Genomic DNA, 22679 nt, shown 5'->3' with positions numbered 1-22679 from the left:
TTGACCAAATTCTTTCCGTAAATTTCTAAACCTTTGTCTGTAAGCTTCAGGCACTAGCTCATATGCACTTAAGATGGATTTCTTTACCTCCTCATACATTCCAGAAAACTCCTCCGGTAGTGATGCAAACACTTCACTAGCTCTACCTACCAGCTTTGTTTGAATCAGTAACACCCACATGTCCTGTGGCCATTTCATGTGTTCAGCTACCTTCTCAAATGAAATGAAAAAGGCTTCCACTTCCTTCTCGTCAAACCTTGGCAATGCTTGGACATATTTAAATAGATTCCCACCAAGCCTTCGACTATGACGCTCTTTCTCACTATCCTCATCACTATCATCCAACTGTACGTTTCCCTTTACGTCTGCCAATTTTAATTGATTGTCATGTTTCATGGCCATTTTCTGACGTTCAAACTCCCTCTCTTTATCTTTTTCCCTGATCTGTATCTCCCTTTCTTCTTTTTGTTCTGCTAGGGCTATTCTTTCTTTTCTCCTTTCTTCTCTCTCCTTTTCTTTTTCCTCTCTCTCTTTTTCTCTTACTTTTTCTGTCTCTCTCTTTCTCTTTCTTTTTCCTCTCTCTCTTTCTCTTTCTTTTTCCTCTCTCTCACTCTCGTATTCAAGCTGCTTTAATTCTTTCTCATGTTTCATTTGTTTAATTTGCAACTGAATTTTTGCCATTTCCAATGAGTCAAACTCTATCTCAGGCAGCTTTAAATGCTTAACCACCGCCATAATTACCTCATCTTTTCGCATTTTGTTAGGTAATGTTAACTGCAATGTTCTTGCCAAATCTACCTCTGCTTTTCGTTTCTGTCCGTAAAGTACTATGTGTGACATTCTCCACCCCCAAAAACGTCTGAGCCTCTGAAAGAGCCATTGTTCACAACACTCTCCCCACTGAAACTAAAATACCACACCAGAAAAGCAATAATCCTTCAGTCTTTAAGTTCACAAAAGCCAATCCAATAGATAGACTTTTATCCCCCTCGAGCCCCCAATTGTTATGGGCGAGGCGTTTTCCGAACCCCGAAATGTATCATGGAGTTCAACCAACCTCTCCCTTTAATGGATTTGTTGTTTTTCCTAGCACATGGCTTTTTCCCTAGGTGTGGGATTACAATTATGGACACGTGGGTTTTTAAACACAAAACACTGTTTATTCCATGAACTCAACTTAACATCTTAAATAAGCATTGGATCTCTTTACACCCCTTACTTCAAAGATAACTCAGAAAATAGTGCAACAGTAAATAATTCCTCAAAATGTTCCTTCAAACTTCCAAGAGACTTAACACCTTTAAACAAAATCACATCAGGTTAAAGGCTTCACTATTATAAGTTTAAATCACCCAAATGATCCAGAGATAGTCTTTCATGGCAGAGATCCAGCTCACTGCAAAACACAGACACACACCCAGCTCTTTTCCTCCAAACTGCAAAACTAAACTGCAAAATGGCTGACCTGACCTCAGTTCCACCCACTCTCTGACATCACTGTTTTCTTAAAGGTACATTGCTTAAACATCCATGTCTTAAAGGTACTCTCACATGACACAACCCATATGGAATCAATTGAAATAATCCTTGAGGAAGGATGTTCTGTGGAATTGGACAAAGAAATGTGACAAACCATTCAGTTGTATAAAAATAAATTGGTAGATATTCTTGTACATTATCACGTGCCCAACAAGTAGATGTGAAGCCATCTCTATGTGGAGTAGGTGTTATGATCTGTCATGTGTTGGATTATGATGAGGAGAGATCGATTGCATTTGCCTCATGCACCCTCCGTGCCAGTGAGCACATTTATGCTCAGATTAACAGAAATCATTGTCTTTGATTTTTGGAGTAAGAATACTTGTATGATCATATTTTCATGATCAAAATTCATTCTGAGCTACTGCTGGCTATTTTGAATCCAAAATCTCTAGTCACCACTTTAGCTGCAGCCTAATTGCAAAGATGGGTTTTGATTTTGTCTGTGTATCAGTATGACATTAATTCCAGATGATCGGAAATTTATTTTTCTTTTCACACATAGATGAGTTGGCAGTCACAGTAACTGACATTGGTAGACAACCTTGTTGGAACTTTATCATGGCAAGGTTCATAGAATCATAGAATCATAGAATTTACAGTGCAGAAGGAAGCCATTCGGCCCATTGAGTCTGCACTGGCTCTTGGAAAGAGCACCCTACTAAAGCCCACGCCTCCAGCCTACCCCAGTAACCCCACCTCACCTTTTTTTTTGACACGAAGGGCAATTCATCATGGCCAATCCACCTAATCTGCACATCTTTGGACTGTGGGAGGAAACCGGACCCCCCCCTAGGAAATCCTCGCAGACACGGGAAGAACGTGCAGACTCCGCACAGACAGTGGCCCGAGCAGGAATCGAACCTGGGACCCTGGAGCTGTGCTAACCACTGTGCTGCCATGCTACCCTATACGACTACATCAGAAATGAGTCGCCAACACACACTGGATGTAGTGATTTGTCTATTGATAAAGACTGTGTTAGGTGGAGAGCCAGGATCGTAATACCTGAAAGATATAGATCACAGTTGCTATATGGGCGGGATTCTCCGACCCTCCGCCAGGTCAGAGAATTGCCGGGGGCAGGCGTGAATCCCACCCCCGCTGGTTGCCGAATTCTCCAGCACCGGATATTCGGCGGGGTCGGGAATCGCGCCGCGCCGGTCGGCGGCCCGCCGCCCCCTGGCGATTCTCCGGCCCGCGATGGGCCGATGTTCCGTTGCTGGAATGCCTGTCCCACCGGCAAGAATCAAACCACCTCTCTTCCCGGCGGGACTAAGCGGCACGGGTGGGCTCCAGGGTCCTGAGGGGGACGCGGGGCGATCTGGCCCCGGGGATGCCCCCACGGTGGCCTGGCCTGCGATCGGGGCCCACCAATCCGCGGGTGAGCCTGTTCCATGGGGGCACTCTTTTCCCTCTGCCTCGACCACAGTCTTCGCCATGGCCGACGCGTAAGAGACACCCCACCCCTGCGCATGCGCGGGGATGACGTTAGCAGCCGCTGACGCTCCCGCGCATGCGCGGACTTCCGCCGACCGGCGGAGTCCTTTCGGCCCCGGCTGCCGTGGCACCAAAGGCCTTTCCCGCCGGTCGGTGGCGCGCCAACCACTCCGGCGCGTGCCTAGCCAGAGTGGTTCACGCCACTCCATCCCGCCGGGACCCCCCACCCCGCCGGGTAGGGGAGAATCCCAGCCATGATCTTCATGATCAACACTTGGGGATGAAGGAGCTTGTCAGAGTCCAGTAAGAAGCTGTCATTGATACCCAGGGTTTCAATTAAGACACAGAAGAGAAAGTGAAACGGTGTAAAGAGCATATAAAGCTTTGGAAAAAGAACGCCATCGGTACCTTTGCAACCATGGAAATAGCCAGCTAAGATTGTGGCCGTGGCGGCACATAGATTTGGCAGAATTTTAAGGACATTAGATAGTCATCGTGATAGACGGCCATTCATAGGTGGCAGGGTCGTACAGTGGTTAGCCCTGCTGCCTCACAGTGCAGGGACCCGGGTTCGATTCCGACCTTGGGTGAATGTTTTTGTGGAGTTGCATGGGTTTCCTCCAGGTGCTCCAGTTTACTCCTAAATTCAAAAGATGTGCAGGTTAAGTGGCCATGCTAAATTGCCCCTTGGTATCCAAAGGTTAGATGACGTTACAGGCTTGCAGGGATAGGACAGGGGAGTGGGCCTGGATAGGGTGCTCTTTCGGAGAGTAGATACAGATTCAATGGGCTGGATGGCCCCCTTTTGCACTGCGGGGATCCTGTGATTCTAAGAAAATGGGTTTAAGGATTGCTGATGCATTGTAGGACGAGAAAAACTCTAGGGGCTATTTCGCAGGCTGGGTTCGCGAGCCACTGCAGGCCGCAACCAAACGGGGAATCGTTCGCCATTTTGCGCCAGTTTTCCTGCCGTAAAACGCCACCGTTCCCATGCCGGCGTGGGGACATAACCCCAGAATTGGAGAATCCAGCCCCAGATATTTTCGGTAGTTTGCTTCTTATGTGTACCCAGGGAAAATGAGGAGTTTAGCATGAGGAGTTTAAACTAATTCGGCAGGGGGAGAGGATGCAGACTGTTAGCAGAATAGGGACACAGTATATCAAAGAAAAACAATCACAGAGGGAATACAGTGGTAGTAAGTTTCAAGAGAGTAAGATCAGGCTGAATGGCCTCTACTTTAATGCCCGGAGTATTACATGTATTACAGGTAAAATGGATGAATTAAGGGCGAGGGTTGACAAGTGGAATTATGATATTGTAGCCATCACAGAGACGTGGTTGAGGGAGGGGCAGGATTGGCAGCTTAACATCCCGGAACACAGAATCTTCAGGAGGGACAGGGCAGGGGCAAAAGTATGGAAGGCATTGCACTATTAGTTAAAGAGTCAATGACTGCAGTAAGGAGAGATGATATCTTAGAGGTGGCGTTAAATGGAGCTTTGTGGATAGAACTTAGGAACAAAAAAGGGACTGCCACATTGCTAGGTGTTTATTATAGATACCCAGATAGTCAGCGAGAAATTGAGGAGCAAATATGTGCGCAATTTCCAGAAGCGTGTAAAAATAATAATAGAGTAATTATAGTGGGTGATTTCAACTTTCCCAACATTAACTGGGATAGTCATTGTGTTAAGGGCTTAGATGGAGCAGAGTTGTATACAAGCAGGCTTTTTAGCTCAACATGTGGAGGATCCAACAAGGGATGATGCAGTGCTGGACCTAATTCTGGGGAAATGAAGCCGGACCGGTGGTTGACGTGATGGTGGGGGAGCATTTTAGTGATAGCGACCACAACATGGTGCAATTTAAATTGGTTATGGGCAAGGAAATAGACAAATTGCAGAAAAAGGTCTTGGATTGGAGGAGAGCCGACTTTAGTAAAATAAGGCAGGATCTGGCCAAGGTAGATTTGAGCAAGTTACTGGTGGGGAGATCATTTGGAGAGCAGTAGGGGGTGTTCAAAGAGGAAATGGGGAGGGTACAGGCCCAACATGTTCCCTTCATGGTAATAGGAAAGAGTAACAAGCCCAGAGAACCATGGATGACCAGAGATATTCAGGATACAATGAGAAAGAAGAGAGAGGATACAATGAGAAAGAAGAGAGGGAGAAGGCGAGCAAATCAACAGCGGCATTAGTGGAGTCTAGAAAGTGGAGGATGGAGCTTCAGAAAGCATTTGGGAGGGCAAAGAGGGGGGCCACTCAGCCCATCGGGTCTGCTCTGCCATTCAATCACAGTTGATATTTTTCTCATCCCCTGCCTTCTCCCCATAACCCCTGATCCCCTTAATCTTCAAGAATTTCTCTATCTCTGTCTTAAAGACACTCAGTGATTTGGCCTTCACAGCCTTCTGCAGCAAAGATTGTGTCCTCTGGTTCTAGTTTTTCCTACAAGTGGAAACATCCTCTCCAAATCCACTCTATCCAGGCCTCGCAGTATCCTGTAAGTTTCAATGAGATCCTACCCCATCCTTCTAAACTCCAACGAGTACAGACACAGGGTCCTCAACCATTCCTCATACGACAAGCTCTTCATTGCAGGGATCATTCTTGTGAACCTCCTCTGGACCCTTTTCAAGGCCAGCACATTCTTCCTTAAATATGGGGCCCAAAACTGCTCACAATACTCCAAATGGGGTCTGACCAGAGCCTTGTACAGCCTCAGAGGTACATCCCTGATCTTGTATTCTAGCCCTCTCAACATGAATGCTAACATTGCATTTGCCTTCCTAACTGTCGACTGAACCTGCACGTTAACCTTACGAGAAACTTGAACACCGACTCCAAAGTTTCTTTGTGCATCTGATTTCCTAAGTATTTCCCCATTTAGAAAATAGTCTTTGCCTCCATTCCTCCTTTTCCACATTGTATTCCATCTGCCGTTTCTTTGCCCACTCTCCCAGCCTGACCAAGTCCTTCTGCAGCCCCTCTGCTTCCTCAATACTACCTGTCCCTCTGCATATCTTTGTATCTGCTGCAGAGAGACAGGTAGTATTGAGGAAGCAGGGGGGCTGCAGAAGGACTTGGACAGGCTAGGAAAGTGGGCAAAGAAGTGGCCCACTCTTATCTCGAGCAAGGTCTAAATGCTCGCGGCCATGGAGCACAGCGGCTGTGCCACATCGATCTGGGACTGTACCAGGTCCCCCTGTAACTGGCTCAGGTCAGTCAGCGCCGCAGGCCAATGCTCTCAATGCCTGCAGCCATGGCCTGTTGTGACTGCACCACGCTCTGGGGCACCGCAGCAATGTCCATGTGGTCATGATAAATGGCTGCCTGTGACATGGCTGCTCTGTCCTGCGCCTCAGCCACCATCTGCACACTGTGTGGACATCCTGACCCATGGCTGTGACCCTCGCACCTAAGGCTTCCACCCCAGATGCCACCCGTTCGGTGATGGCCTGGGTAACACGCATTGTTGGCGCTGCCTCCCACTCCAGCAGACGGTTGTGCACCTCCAACTGCACCTGCAGGCGCAGGATGTTTGCTGACACCCCCTCATGTAGTCCCCGGCCCTGTGCCTGCATCTCCAACATTGATGGGACCGCCTTTCCAGAAGCCCGGGACCTGTCTCGATGTCAGCTAGTCCCCGGGACTGGGGCTGCCCTCTGAATGTCCACCCCCTCGGGGGTTCCTACCTGCACCTGATGTACCATATCATGTGCGTTGTGCTCACCACGAGCCTCTTCACTGAAATGACCAACCGAGATGAGAGTCTCTGGGCTGGTGTAGGGTGCCAGAGATAGGAGAGAGGAAAAGTCGGTGTCGGTCCCGGACTGGTGCTCCAGGGTGCTGCAGGGTTGCGGCTGGGGTCAAGGGACCCTGGACAGTCCCGCCTCTTCGCCAGGTGAGGGGCGATGGACACTAGCCAACCCGCCTCTTCGTAAGGTGACCCTGCAAGACATAAGACAGGACACATGGTGAGATCAAGGGTAGGCATGGTGTGGGGGGGTGCAGCGGTGACTCGGGTCATAGGGACATTGCAACACATTGGGGGCTTACTTAATTGTCCCATGCCGACCTCTGCTCCTCCACCCCGCTAACCAGGTCCATCACCCTCTGCTCCGCGACGGACTACTCCTGCTCCCAGCAGTTGTGGACTGCCTTCTTCTGGGCAGGACTGGTAATGCACAGTGTGAGATACTCAGATGCGGGCTGCACAGGGGTCCACAGTTAGTGGCTTGTGTGAAGGGCATCATATTGTCATATGGTGCTGGGTTGGGTTCATGTGGACAGCCAGTCGCAGGTTATGGTGTGTGGGACGGGGGTATTGACTCACCCTGGATGGCATGGGGGTTGCCCATCGTCACCCAGCACTGCCTACTGGTCTGCCTAGCTGGGGCGGCATGGGGGTGCTGGTGAAATGTGTGGGACTGAGGTGGGGTGTGTGGGACAGGGTTGATACCAGGGGCATGGAGCTGGTGATTCACCTGGGCCGTCCTGAGGAGGTCATGCAGCTTCTTTCAGCCCTGCTGTCAGGTCCTCACAGTGGGGCTCATGGCAATCGCAGCCTCTGCAACCTCTGCCCAGGCCCAATTGACATTGGCAAGTGGTAGCCTCCTTCTCACCCCAGGGAACTGGGTGGCCCGCCTCTCCTCCGCGGCATCCAGCAATACCTCAAGCTCTGCGTTCACGAACCTCGGGGCCACTCTCCAGGGTGCCATCTTCTTGGCTGGAATGACAGTGTGTGGGGAGTGGAGTGCTATATGCATCTGCTGCTTGTCAGACTCTCCAGTGCCATTCCCGACCCCAGCGAATCACACACCGGCGTGCGTTGGAATTGCACCAGTTCCATGTGACATGAGTGCTGGTCCATCAACATGTCCTGAATGGCTCTGTGAAACAACTCCCATTCAGTCCTGTCATCAGCACTTAGTTGCTCAAATGGAGAATCCAGACCCTCGTCTCTCAAACAAAAAATTCAGACCTATTTCTCATTATTGACCCCCCTGCCACAACACACATAGACACATACACAATAGGAGATTCATCTCACCAAGCACCTGATTTATACTGCAGTGTTACATTGGAAAATATGGTGTAATGTAAGTGCAGTATTAACTTCGAAATGGTACCTAACCGAAATTGGACATTTACTGTGTGGGAAATTGTGGTCTGAACTAGCATTTTCCCAGCCTGTGAATGTACCAGCATTACTAGTTATCACCCTCGCTAGAACCACTCCAGGCTAGATAAGATAATCAATACAAGGACATCTTCATAGGATTATGTCTGAATAATTATTTTTCAAAAAGCTTTGCGTCTTTATCTTGAATAATTCATCATTGCACAGAAAAGTAAATGTTCAGTTCATATTATGCAGTTTCACTTGTGTTTTAAAGTGGAAACAATGGCCATAATCTTCTGCACTACAAAACTTTCGGCTGATGGGACCATGAAAAGACTTCAACCCCACTTATGTTGGAGGTGCACCCTACAGTGCAATCTTAGGGGATGGAGAACATTAACAGGCCATCCATTTTTTTTTAAAATAATATTTTATTGAAAATTTTTGGTCAACCAACACAGTACATTGTGCATCCTTTACACAACATTGTAACAATACAGATAATAATGACCTTTTTAAATTTAAACAAAAACAACAACAAATAAATAAATATTAAATAACAAAAAATAAAAACTAGCCCTAATTGGCAACTGCCTTGTCTCAGGCCCCCCCCCCCCATCCCCCCCCATCCCTCCCCCCCCCCCCCCCAAGTCCTGGGCCGCTGCTGCTGCCTTCTTTGTTCTCCCCTATCTATCTTTCCGCAAGATATTCGACGAACGGTTGCCACCGCCTAGTAAACCCTTGAGCCGACCCCCTTAGGACGAACTTAATCCGCTCTAACTTTATGAACCCCGCCATATCATTTATCCAGGTCTCCACCCCCGGGGGCTTGGCTTCTTTCCACATTAGCAATATTCTGCGCCGGGCTGCTAGGGACGCAAAGGCCAAAACATCGGCCTCTTTCGCCTCCTGCACTCCCGGCTCTTGTGCAACCCCAAATATAGCCAACCCCCAGCTTGGTTCGACCCGGACTCCTCCTACTTTCGAAAGCACCTTTGTCACCCCCATCCAAAACCCCTGTAGTGCCGGGCATGACCAAAACATATGGGTATGATTCGCTGGGCTTCTCGAGCACCTCGCACACCTATCCTCCACCCCAAAAAATTTACCGAGCCGTGTTCCAGTCATATGTGCCCTGTGTAATACCTTAAACTGAATCAGGCTTAGCCTGGCGCACGAGGACGACGAGTTTACCCTGTTTAGGGCATCTGCCCACATCCCCTCCTCAATCTCCTCCCCTAGCTCTTCTTCCCATTTCCCTTTTAGTTCGTCCATCATAGTCTCCCCTTCGTCTCTCATTTCCCTATATATATCCGACACCTTACCGTCCCCCACCCATTTCTTTGAGATGACTCTGTCCTGCACCTCTTGTGTCGGGAGCTGCGGGAATTCCCTCACCTGTTGCCTCGCAAAAGCCCTCAATTGCATGTACCTGAATGCATTCCCTTGGGGCAACCCATATTTCTCGGTCAGCGCTCCCAGACTCGCAAACTTCCCATCCACAAATAGATCTTTCAATTGCGTTATACCTGCTCTTTGCCACATTCCATATCCCCCATCCATTCCCCCCGGGGCAAACCTATGGTTGTTTCTTATCGGGGACCCCCCCAGTGCTCCGGTCTTTCCCCTATGTCGTCTCCACTGTCCCCAAATCTTCAGTGTAGCTACCACCACCGGACTCGTGGTATAGTTCCTTGGTGAGAACGGCAATGGGGCTGTCACCATAGCCTGCAGGCTGGTCCCCCTACAGGACGCCCTCTCTAATCTCTTCCACGCCGCTCCTTCCTCCTCTCCCATCCACTTACTCACCATTGAAATATTAGCGGCCCAATAATACTCACTTAGGCTCGGTAGTGCCAGCCCCCCCCTATCCCTACTACGCTGTAAGAATCCCTTCCTCACTCTCGGAGTCTTCCCGGCCCAAACAAAACCCATGATACTCTTTTCTATCCTTTTGAAAAAAGCCTTCGTGATCACCACCGGGAGACACTGAAACACAAAAAGGAATCTCGGGAGGACCACCATCTTAACCGCCTGCACCTTCACTGCCATTGACAATGCTACCATATCCCATCTCTTGAAATCTTCCTCCATCTGTTCCACCAACCGCGTCAAATTTAGCCTGTGCAATGTGCCCCAATTCTTAGCTATCTGGATCCCCAGGTAACGAAAGTCTCTTGTTACCTTCCTCAACGGTAGGTCTTCTATTTCTCTACTCTGCTCCCCTGGATGCACCACAAACAGCTCACTCTTTCCCATGTTCAATTTATACCCTGAAAAATCCCCAAACTCCCCAAGTATCCGCATTATTTCTGGCATCCCCTCCGCTGGATCCGCCACATATAGTAGCAGATCATCCGCATATAAAGATACCCGGTGTTCTTCTCCTCCCCTAAGTATTCCCCTCCATCCCTTGGAACCTCTCAGCGCTATCGCCAGGGGCTCAATCGCCAGTGCAAACAGTAATGGGGACAGAGGACATCCCTGCCTTGTCCCTCTATGGAGCCGAAAATATGCCGATCCCCGTCCATTCGTGACCACACTCGCCACTGGGGCCCTATACAACAGCTGCACCCATCTAACATACCCCTCTCCGAACCCAAATCTCCTCAACACCTCCCACAGATAATCCCACTCCACTCTATCAAATGCTTTCTCGGCATCCATCGCCACTACTATCTCCGTTTCACCCTCTGGTGGGGCCATCATCATTACCCCTAACAACCTCCGTATGTTCGTGTTCAGCTGTCTCCCCTTCACAAACCCAGTTTGGTCCTCTAACAGGCCATCCATAACCTGTCCCCCAATTAGGGATAGTGGGCAGTAGACACACACAGGAGATCCGATCAGAGGACCCTTAGAGAGGGATAGTTAGCAACCTCACTGGGTAGCTGGGTACTGCTCAGGCAGATGGATAGACAGGGGATGCTGAAAGATGAAGGCACATACCTAATAGTCCAAATGACTTGCAAACATTAAGGGCCGGAACTATCAGAGGCATCAATCAGTCTTCAGGAAAAACACCTTCAGATTAATGCATTTAACAGCAGAAGTGCATTTTCAACGTATCTGCCCTTTCATATACATGAGTGTACAAAATCATATGATGGGACTCTGACATTATGCTGAGAAGCTGCTTCCAATGCGTTGCGGGTCCTGACATAATATAGGCCTGTGTGTCTTCCATAAAACTCCATTGCTGTGCATGATTAAGGGTTATTTAACCTTTTAAATACATTGACTTGCTACCTGCTGCAGATGGCTAGGTAGCACAGCCGCTGGGGACCCACCTCCTGAAGGTGGCAACATGTTAGAGTCAACCTGACACATCCCGGTCTGATTTTCCGTCCTGCTCTGACGCAAGCCACCTCCACGGGACTGATAACATTCTGGCTAATATGTGCACAGATTGTAGTTAAAAATGTTAACTAAAATTTCCTATTTGTACAGGGTTTTGGAGGATCCAAGCTAAGCTCTCTATCCCTCGGACAAGGCCAAGGACCAATAGCCATGAACATGATTGAGAAGGCTGTGAAACAGGGTTCATGGGTGGTATTACAAAATTGTCATCTGGCAACATCATGGATGCCAACATTGGAAAGAGTCTGTGCGGTAAGAATTTGTGTTCAGTTTATAAACAAATATTCAAAAAGAGCGGGAACTTTTAAAAAGCATGCAATCAATTTTTGCCTCACTATTTTCTATTTATGCCTAAATACGATTTTATTGGAGACCTCCATTTCAACAGCCTGCTGGAAATAGGCTGCAGGCCTCATCAATCTGCACAAATCAGAATCTAATAATAGACTCCAAAGCCATTTGCCACCTACCTACTCAAAAATGGATGTGCAGATAGTTTGCAGCACTGTGAAGAGATTTATAGCTGCAGTAAGAAAAAGCTGTAAGCATGTCTGACGCTCATTTGTATTACAGTTGATTGCATTGACAATCCTTAAAAGGTTCTTAAGATTTGACCTCCTTTCTGCTCTTTTAGCTCTTGCCTATTAAGATGTTGTGCAGTCATAATTTGCCACTGCAGCAGATTTTCTGCCCCTCCCAATGACATGTGGTTAGGACTTGGTAGTTCACTAATTGAATTTTATGTTGCCATCCATGAAAATTGATTAGACCTTTCTTCTCACTGACTGCACCGGGCACATGAAGCTAGTGCATCAACGGCCAGCAGCCAATGAAAACCTGAACTGGAAGTCTCCCATTCAAAGCTATTACTGAAATTGTGAGTGTCATGATATGCACTCATGCACATAATGAGATAGAGACAGGCAGTGACAGACACCCAGTACAGCCAATGAACACACAGGACAGAACACAACCAATCACCAGACAGAACACTTGAAGGTGGTCTCCCACTATAAAACACATGAGGCATCAACACTGTGCCTCTTTCCACTGGTGACAACTGGAGTGACAGTCAGGGCGTATATATCAGTTAGCACCTTCTACACATGGCTCAGAGTTAGTTTGGTCTAGTTAGTTATAGTAAGCACGCTTAGATTAGTAGAGTGTCAAACCCACAGCGAACTGTGTGCACTGCTTAGCGTATTGAACCAACACCAAAGTTTGGAGTCTACTTTCAAGTACAACTGCATCCAGTTGCAGTCCGTGTTACCCCAGGGTGATTAACACGACAGTGAGAAACGGGCATTTTATAATTTAGGGAAGTGGATAGAAATGTTGATTGAAACAAAAAGATCCTGAAGGATTCTCATAGAGGGTATTGTGGGAGAATCTAGAACTTAAGAGGTTGCCCATTTAAAATGGAGGTGAGGTGAAATTATTTCTCTTGGACGGTCTTGAGTCTTTGGAACTCTCTTCTTGAAAAGGTGGCAGAAGCAGAATCTTTGAATATTTATAAGGCAGAGGTGGATAGATTCTTGATAAACAAGGGGGGGGGGTGATAGGTTATTAGCTGGGGTAGACAGGATGCAGGTTTGAGGCAACTGTCAGACCAGCCATGATCTCATTCAATTGAGGAGCAGGCTCGAGGGATGGTTGTGTAGTGGTATTGGCACTGGACTAGTAATCCAGAGGGCCAGGATAATGATCTGGGGAAGTGGTGGAATTTAAACTCAGTAAAATATCTGAATGTCTAATGATGACCATGAAACCATTGTCGATTGTCGATTGTTGTAAAAACCCATCTGGTTCACTAAGGACCTTTAGGCAAGGAAATTTGCCATCCATACCTGGTCTGGCCTACATGTGACTCCAGACTCACAGCAATGAGGTTGACTCTTAAGTGCCCTTTGAAATGGTCTAGCAAGCCACTCAGTTGTATTCAACTGCTACAAAAACACAAAAAAGAAATGAAATGTGTGTGGGTTTCCTCCGGGTGCTCCGGTTTCCTCCCACAGTCCAAAGATGTCCAGGTTAGGTGGATTGGCCATGATAAATTGCCCTTAGTGTCCAAAATTGCCCTTAGTGTTGGGTGGGGTTACTGGGTTATGGGGATAGGGTGGAGGTGTTGACCTTGGGTAGGGTGCTCTTTCCAAGAGCCGGTGCAGACTCGATGGGCCAAATGGCCTCCTTCTGCACTGTCAATTCTATGATAATCATGCGGTGGTTGCAGACCACCTGAATGTTCATGGAATAGGTTCCCTTCCCGTTCCCATCGATCGCGCCCTGAACCATGGGCATCCCGGCTGCCGCAGCGAAGCGTGCTGCCCGGGCATCCTGGCTGGCCCGGTCCACAGGGAACTGGATGTAGCGGTGCGCAATGGCATATAGGGCGTCTGTCACTGCACGGGTGCACCGGTGCACCGATGCCTGCGAGATGCCGGACAGGTCCCCACCTGGCATCTGGAATGACCCCATGGCATAAATGTTCAGGGCCACCGTAACCTTGACGGCCACGGGGAGAGGGTGTCCTCCCCCAGTGCCACGCGGTGTCAGGTGTGCCATCAGGTGGGAGATATGGGCGATGGTTTCCTGGCTCATCTGGAGTCTCCTCCTGCATGCCCGGTCCATGAAGTCCTGGTACGACGAGTGGGGCCGGTACACACAAAGCCTCATCGGGCGTCTCCGTCACCGTGGCACCACCTCCTCCTCCTCCTCCTCCTCGTCCTGTAGTGCGGGTGGCCCTCCAGTCTGGGCAGCTGCGTCCTGCCTCCCTGCGGCACGCTCCTCTGCGGCAGCCTCCGCCGCCTCCCTGGCACGCTCCTGCTCCTCCAGGGCAACATGTAGAAGTGTGGCTCCTGCGACGGCGGCCAACATCGCTGGGTGATCACCAAACATAACGGCCTGTGGGGGGTGGGGGATAGACGACATGTCATCAGTGCCCGTACCCCCCCCCCCCGCCCCTCCCCCGCAGCCAGGTGCCATGGGCTGCATGGTCGTGACTGTTGGAAGCTGGCACCTGGACAGGCAGACAACCTCCCCAAACCCACCCCTCCCTGGCACTCGCCCCCCTCTCCCTGGCACTCGCCCTCTCCTCCCCGGCACTCGCCCCCCCCTCCCCGGCACTCGTCCCCGCCCCGCCTCTCCTCCACAGCACTCGCCCTCTGCTCCCCAGCACTCGCCCCCCCCTCCCCGGCACTCGTCACCGCCCCGCCTCTCCTCCACAGCACTCGCCCTCTGCTCCCCGGCAATCGCCCCCCCCCCCCTCCCCGGCACTTGCCCCCCCCTCCCCGGCACTCGCCCTCTCCTCCCCGGCACTTGCCCACCCCCCCCCCCCTCCTCCCCGGCATTCGCCCCCTCCTCCTCCCCGGCACTCGCTCTCTCCTCCCCGGCTCTTGCTCCCACCCCCCTCACCAGCCCACGCCCTCTCCTCCCCGGCACTTGCCCATCCCTCCCCGGCACTCGCCCTCTCCTCCACGGCACTCGCCCACCCCTCCCGGCACTCGTCCCCTCCCCGGCACACGGCCCCACCGAGGCACATGCACCCACCCCCCTCCCCGGCACTAGCCCCTCCCCCCCTCCCCGGCACTTGCCCCCCCCTCCTCCCCGGCACTCGCCCCCCCCCCTCCTCCCCGGCACTCACACGGCCCCCCTCCCGGCACTCGCCCCCACCCCCCGGCTCTCGCCCCCCCACCTCCTCCCCGGCACTCGCCACCCCCCCTCCCGGCACTCGCCCTCTCCCCAGCACTCTCCCCCCCACGCCTCCACGGCACTCGCCCTCCCCCTCCACCCCCCCCACCCACCCCATCATCCACACTCCCCTCCACAACCCACCCTACACCCCACCCCACCCCACCCTCCACACACACCCCACTCCACATACCCCCCACTCCACATACCCCCCACTCCACATACCACCCACACCACATACCCCCCACTCCACACACCCATCACTCCTCCACACACACTCCCCACTCCACACACATCCCCAACTCCACCCCCCCCACTCCACACCCCCCACTCCACACCCCCCACTCCACACCCCCCACTCCACACCCCCACTCCACACCCCCCACTCCACACCCCCCCACCACTCCACACACACCCCACTCCACACACACTCCCCACTCCACACACATCCCCCACTCCACCCCCCCCACTCCACACACATCCCCCACTCCACCCCCCCACTCCACCCTCCCACTCCACCCCCCCACTCCACACCCCCCCCACTCCACCCCCCCACTCCACACACCCCCACTCCACGCACCCCCTCCACACACACACCCCTCCACATACCCCCCTCCACACACCCCCGCCACTCCACACACACCCACTCCACACACCCCCACTCCACGCACCCACTCCACACACACACACACGCCTCCACATACCCCCCTCCACACACACACCCCTTCCCATACCCCCCTCCACACACCCCTCCACATACCCCCCTCCACACACACACCCCTTCCCATACCCCCCTCCACACACCCCTCCACATACCCCCCTCCACACACACACCCCTCCCCAATACCCCCTCCACACACACACCCCTCCACATACACCCCTCCACACACTGCCCCCACTCCACACACATCCCCCACTCCACCCCCCCACTCCACCCCCCACTCCACCCCCCACTCCACCCCCCCCCACTCCACACACCCCCACTCCACACACCCCCACTCCACACACCCCCTCCACACACCCCGTACACACACACACACCCCTCCACATACCCCCCTCCACACACCCCCGCCACTCCACACACACACTCCACACACCCCCACACCACGCACCCCCTCCACACACACATACCCCTCCACATACCCCCCTCCACACACACACCCCTCCCCATACCCCCCTCCACACACCCCTCCCCATACCCCACTCCACGCACCCCCTCCACACACACACACACCCCACCACATACCCCCCTCCACACACACACCCCTCCCCATACCCCACTCCACACACACCCCTCCACATACACCCCTCCACACACTGCCCCCCACTCCACACACATCCCCCACTCCACACACATCCCCCACTCCACCCCCCACTCCACCCCCCCACTCCACCCCCCCACTCCACACACCCCCACTCCACACACCCCCACTCCACACACTCCCACTCCACACACCCCCACTCCACACACCCCCACTCCACACACCCCCACTCCACACACACCCTCCACACATACACCCCTCCACACACCGCCCCCCACTCCACACACCCCCAACTCCACCCCCCGCACTCCACCCCCCCACTCCACCCCCTCCAACTCCACCCCCCCCAACTCTATCCCCCCAACTCCACCCCCCCACACTCCACCCCCCCTAAGTCCACCCCCCCAATCCATCCCCCCACTTCACGCTCCACCCCCCCCATTCCACCCCACCCCTCCACTCCACACCCCCTCACTCCACACACACTCCCCACTCCACACACATCCCCCACTCCACACCTCCCACTCCACCCCCCACTCCACACACCCCCACTCCACACACATCCCCCACTCCACACACATCCCCCACTCCACACACACCCCACTCCACCCCCCCACTCCACCCCCCCACTCCACCCCCCCACTCCACACACCCCCCACTCCACACCCCCCCACTCCAACCCCCCACTCCACACAAACCCCACTCCACCCCCCCACTCCACCCCCCCACTCCACCCCCCCACTCCACCCCCCCACTCCACACACCCCCCACTCCACACACACCCACTCCACACACCCCCCACTCCACACCCCCCCACTCCACGCACCCCCTCCACACACACACCCCTCCACATACCCCCCTCCACACACCCCCGCCACTCCACACACACACACTCCACACACCCCCACTCCACACACCCCCACTCCACGCACCCCCTCCACACACACACACCCCTCCACATACCCCCCTCCACACACACACCCCTCCCCATACCCCCCTCCACACACCCCCACTCTACGCACCCCCTCCACACGCACACACCCCTCCACATACCCCCCTCCACACACACCCCTCCCCATACCCCCCTCCACACACACACCCCTCCACTTACACCCCTCCACACACTGCCCCCCACTCCACACACATCCCCCACTCCACCCCCCCAACTCCACCCTCCCCACTCCACACACCCCCACTCCACCCCCCCACTCCACACACCCGCACTCCACACACACCCTCCACACATACACCCCTCCACACATCGCCCCCCACTCCACACACCCCCAACTCCACCCCCCCAACTCCACCCCCCCACTCCACCCCCTCCAACTCCACCCCCCCAACTCCACCCCCCCAACTCCACCCCCCCACTCCACCCCCCAAATCCATCCCCCCCAAAATCCATCCCCCCCAAAATTCATCCCCCCCACTCCACACTCCACCCCCCCATTCCACTCCACCCCCTCCACTCCACCACACCCACTCCACACCCCCCCCCCACTCCACACACACCCCACTCCACTCACACCCCGCTCCACACACACCCCACTCCACACACACCCCGCTCCACACACACCCCACTCCACACACCCCCCCACTCCACACACACCCCACTCCACACACACCCCGCTCCACACACACCCCACTCCACACACACCCCGCTCCACACACACCCCACTCCACACACACCCCACTCCATACACTCCCCGCTCCACACACACCCCACTCCACACACACCCCGCTCCACACACACCCCACTCCACACACACCCCACTCCACACACACCCCGCTCCATACACACTCTCCCCACCAACTGCGGCCGCACCGTCACTTCTCCTGCGGCCACCCCACGCCGAGACCTACCTCCGCGCTGGCTGGCGTCAACCATCACAACTATTTGATGCCGTTAAATAGGTGGTTTAATTTACGCCGATGTGACCCATGGTCACATCGGCGGGACTTCGGCCCATCCGGCCGGGAGAATTCGGGGGTCCCCGGGGCCCATAGCGTCACGCCGGTCCTCGCCATTCTCCGAGGCGGGCGGCGTGATTCGCGTCAGCGTGGTTTTTTGGGGACCGGAGAATTTGGCAGCCGGCGGGAGCGGGATTCACACCGACCCTCGGCAATTCTCTGACCCGGCGGGGGGGTTGGAGAATCCCGCCGAGGTGTCAACCTGGTGAAGCTACAACACAGGATGACTTGTGTGCCAAACAGTATAAGCAGCAATTAATGGACAGAGCTAAGCAATTCCACAACAAACGCATCAGATCTAAGCTCTGCAGTCCTACCACATCCAGCCGTGAATGGTGGTGGACTATTAAACAACTTACTGGAGGAAAAGGCTCCATGAATATCCCCACCCTCAATGATGGAGGAGCTCAGCCCATAAGCTCAAAAGACAAGGCTGAAGCATTCGCAACAATCTTCAGCCAGAAGTGCCGAGTGGATGATCCACCTCGGTCTCTTCCAGATGTCCCCACCATCACAGATGTCAGTCTTCAGCCAATACGATTCACTCCACGTGATATCAAGAAATGGCTGAGGGCACTGGATACTGCAAAGGCTATGGGCCCTGACAATATTCCGACAATAGTACTGAAGACTTGTGCTCCAGAACTTGCTGCACCCCGAGCCAAGCTGTTCCAGTACAACTACAACACTGGCATCTACCCGGCAATGTAGAAAATTGCCCAGGTGTGTCCTGTACACAAGAAACAGGACAAATCCAACACAGTCAATCATCTCCCTATCAGTCTACTCTCCATCATCAGTAAAGTGATGGAAGGAATCATCAACAGTGCTCTCAAGCCGCACTTACTCGGCAATAACCTGCTCACGGACACTCAGTTTGGGTTCCGCCAGGGTCACTCAGCTCCTGACCTCATTACAGCCGTGGTTCAAAGATTGACAAAAGCGCTGAATGCCAGAGATGTGGTGAGAATGACTGCCTTTGACATCAAGGCAGCATTTGATCGAGTATGGCATCAAGGAGCCCTAGCTAAACTGGAGTCAGTGGGAATCGGGGGGGCGGGGGGAACGCTCTGCTGGCTGAAGTCATACCTGGCACAAAGGAAGATGGTTGTGGTGGTTGGAGGTCAATCATCTCAGCCCAAGGACATCACTGCAGGAGTTCCTCAGGGTAGTGTCTTAGTTCCAACCATCTTCAGCTGCTTCATCAATGACCTGCCTTCCATCATAAGGTCAGAAGTGGGGCGGTTTGTGGATAACTGCACACTGTTCAGCACCATTTGTGACTCCTCAGATAATGAAGCAGTCCATGTCTAAATTCAGCAAGACCTGGACAATATCCAGGCTTGGGTTGACAAGTAATAATAAATAATAATAATAATCTGTATTATTGTCAGTAGGCTTACATTAACACTGCAATGAAGTTACTGTGAAAATCCCCTAGTCGCCACATTCCGGCGCCTGTTCGGGTACACTTAGGAAGAGTTCAAAATGTCCAATTCACCGAACAAGCATGTCTTTCGGGACTTGTGGGAGGAAACCAGAGCACCCGGAGGAAACCCACACAGACACGGGGAGAACGTGCAGACTCCGCACAGACAGTGATCGAACCTGGGATCCTGACGCTGTGAAGCAACATTGCTAACCACTGTGCTACCGTGCCGCCCAACAAGTTTCAGGCAATGATCATCTCCTACAAGAGAGGATCTAACCATCGCCCCATGACATTCAATGGCATTGATGTGTTGGGTGCTCTGGATCCGTGGAACATATACAGGCCACCAACACTTAAAATAGTACAACACTATTTTATTAAGTTAGAAACTTTTGAACATACTTTCACTGTGTGTTAACACGATGTTAGATTAAAATAAAGACCTATGCTGTCCTAACCAGTCTATGCACTCAGCACATGGTGAAGATCTGTGCTGTAAGCTGTAAGCTCTGTCCTGCTGAGAAGCTGCATCCCGAATGAGCGGGAACTCTGATGCCCTCTGTCTTTATAGTGAGTGTGCTCTCACTGGTGATTGGCTGTGGTGTTGTGTGTGTTGATTGGTCTTGCTATGTGTCCATCAGTGTGTGTGTCTGCACCACGATGTACTGGTGTATATTATGACAAGCATTACCATCGCTGAATCCCCCACAATCAATATCTTGGGGGTTACCATTGAACAGAAACTGGGGCGAAATTCTCCGGAAACGGCGCGATGTCCGCCGACTGGCGCCCAAAACGGCGCAAATCAGACGGGCATCGCGCCGCCCCAAAGATGCGGAATGCTTCGCATCTTTGGGGGCCGAGCCCCAACCTTGAGGGGCTAGGTCGGCGCTGGACGAATTTCCGCCCCGCCAGCTGGCGGAAAAGGCCTTTAGTGCCCCGCCAGCTGGCGCGGAAATGACATCTCCGGGCGGCGCATGCGCGGGAGCGTCAGCGGCCGCTGACAGCTTCCCGCGCATGCGCAGTGGAGGGAGTCTCTTCTGCCTCCGCCATGGTGGAGACTGTGGCGGAGGCGGAAGGGAAAGAGTGCCCTCACGGCACAGGCCCGCCCGCGGATCGGTGGGCCCCGATCGCGGGCCAGGCCACCGTGGGGGCACCCCCCGGGGCCAGATCGCCCCGCGCCCCCCCCAGGACCCCGGAGCCCGCCCGCGCCGCCTTGTCCTGCCGGTAAGGTAGGTGGTTTAATTTACACCGGCGGGACAGGCATTTTAGCGGCGGTACTTCGGCCCATCCGGGCCGGAGAATCGCGGGGGGTGGCCCGCAAACCGGCGCGCCGCGATTCCCGCCCCCGCCGAATATCCGGTGCCGGAGACTTCGGCAACCGGCGGGGGCGGGATTCACGCCAGCCCCCGGCGATTCTCCGACCCGGCGGGGGGTTGGAGAATCTCGCCCCTGAACTGGACTTGCCACATAAATACTATGGTTACCAGGGCAGGTTAAAGGCGAGGAATCCTACAAAGAGTAACTCATCTCCTGACAGCCAAAGCCTGTCAACCATCTACAAGGTACAAGTCAAGAGTGTAATGGAATACTGTCCACTTGCCTGGATGAATGCAGTTCCAACAACACTCAAGAAGCTCGACACCATCTAGGAAAAAACGTGGGCATGTGGAAAAGCACTTCTCTCTCCAGAGGTGGACCCATCCCGAGCAAACCGCTCAACAGACCTCGGTTAGGTTCTCCATGTGTTCCTGATGCAAAGTCCCGGTGATTAGAACATCGTCCAGGTAGACGGCTACCCTTGGCAACCCTCGCAAGATGTTCTCCATAACCCTCTGGTCTATCGCACAAGCCGAGGAGACAATGCAGCCCGCTTGATTGCTCCGAAATCCACAAACATTCAAACCCTCCACCATCGACGAACAGTGGCAGCCTTGTGTACCATCTACAAGGTGCACTGCAGTAATTCACCTTCCAAATCCACATCGACTATCATCTAGAAGGACAAGAGCAGCAGATACCCGGGAACCACACCACCTGGATACTCCAAACGGCAACTGTGTACATTCATTCAATCCCCGATGGGTATTGATCGTCACATATTTCCAGGAACTTGGCTTGAGCACCAGCTACAAGTACATGTGGCTCATGTCCAGCTTAGTGAATGTTTTTCCTCCGCTGAGCTGTGCATAGAGATCCTCAATCCGAGGGACCAAGTAACAGTCAAGGCGGGATACTCGGTCATTTTATAGTCACCACAGAACCGCACCAACCCATCCAGCTTCAAAATGGGGACCGTGGGTGCGGCCAATCGGCATCGTGGACAGAGTGAATAATCCCCCGCTGCTCCAAACGGTCCAGTTCCTGGTCTACCTTGGCACAATGTGCGTACAGCACCGGGCGGGCACGGAAATACCAGAGCTGGGGATTTCCCCCACATTTATCATGGCAGTAGCTCCTTTAATGGTCCTGAGGCCTTCGCCGAAAACTGACGGTAATTTATCAAGCACTCCATCCGGCCCACGGGGGTCCATCTTGCACACGCGTTGCCAATCCAAATGTAGGTAACTCAGCCAATCGCACCCCAATAGGCTGGGCCCATTGCCTCCGACTACCACCAATGCCAGGCAGGCGGACTGGTCTCCGTATGCCATGGGCACATGGACAGTGCCTTTGATTTTTCAGGGATCCCCTGCATGTGTGGCCAGTTGGGTCCCCACGTTGCAAAGCTCTAGTGGCTTAAGACCTGTTCAGATGGTGGCAAACATGCGTAGACTGATGACTTCAGTTCTATCTCGGTGGAGTGTCCGTTTAACAGCAGTGTCACCCGGATAGATGTCATTCTGGGGCCAGTCACACAGAG

The 22679-nt window shown here is 53.1% G+C and overlaps 1 protein-coding gene across 1 annotated transcript in view; it reads left to right on the top strand.

The window, feature by feature from the left end:
* The window catches only part of dnah7 (dynein, axonemal, heavy chain 7), a 570689-nt gene that overhangs the window by 479316 nt on the left and 68694 nt on the right, over positions 1-22679 (top strand). The window contains exon 55 of the mRNA XM_072478629.1: positions 11555-11716. Coding sequence (XP_072334730.1) covers positions 11555-11716 — 162 coding nt within the window. The remainder of the gene's footprint in view (positions 1-11554; positions 11717-22679) is intronic.

This window comes from Scyliorhinus torazame, chromosome 2 (genome assembly GCF_047496885.1).
Source record: "Scyliorhinus torazame isolate Kashiwa2021f chromosome 2, sScyTor2.1, whole genome shotgun sequence".
Lineage (NCBI taxonomy): Eukaryota > Metazoa > Chordata > Chondrichthyes > Carcharhiniformes > Scyliorhinidae > Scyliorhinus > Scyliorhinus torazame.
This window is presented reverse-complemented; position numbering and strand designations above follow the sequence as displayed.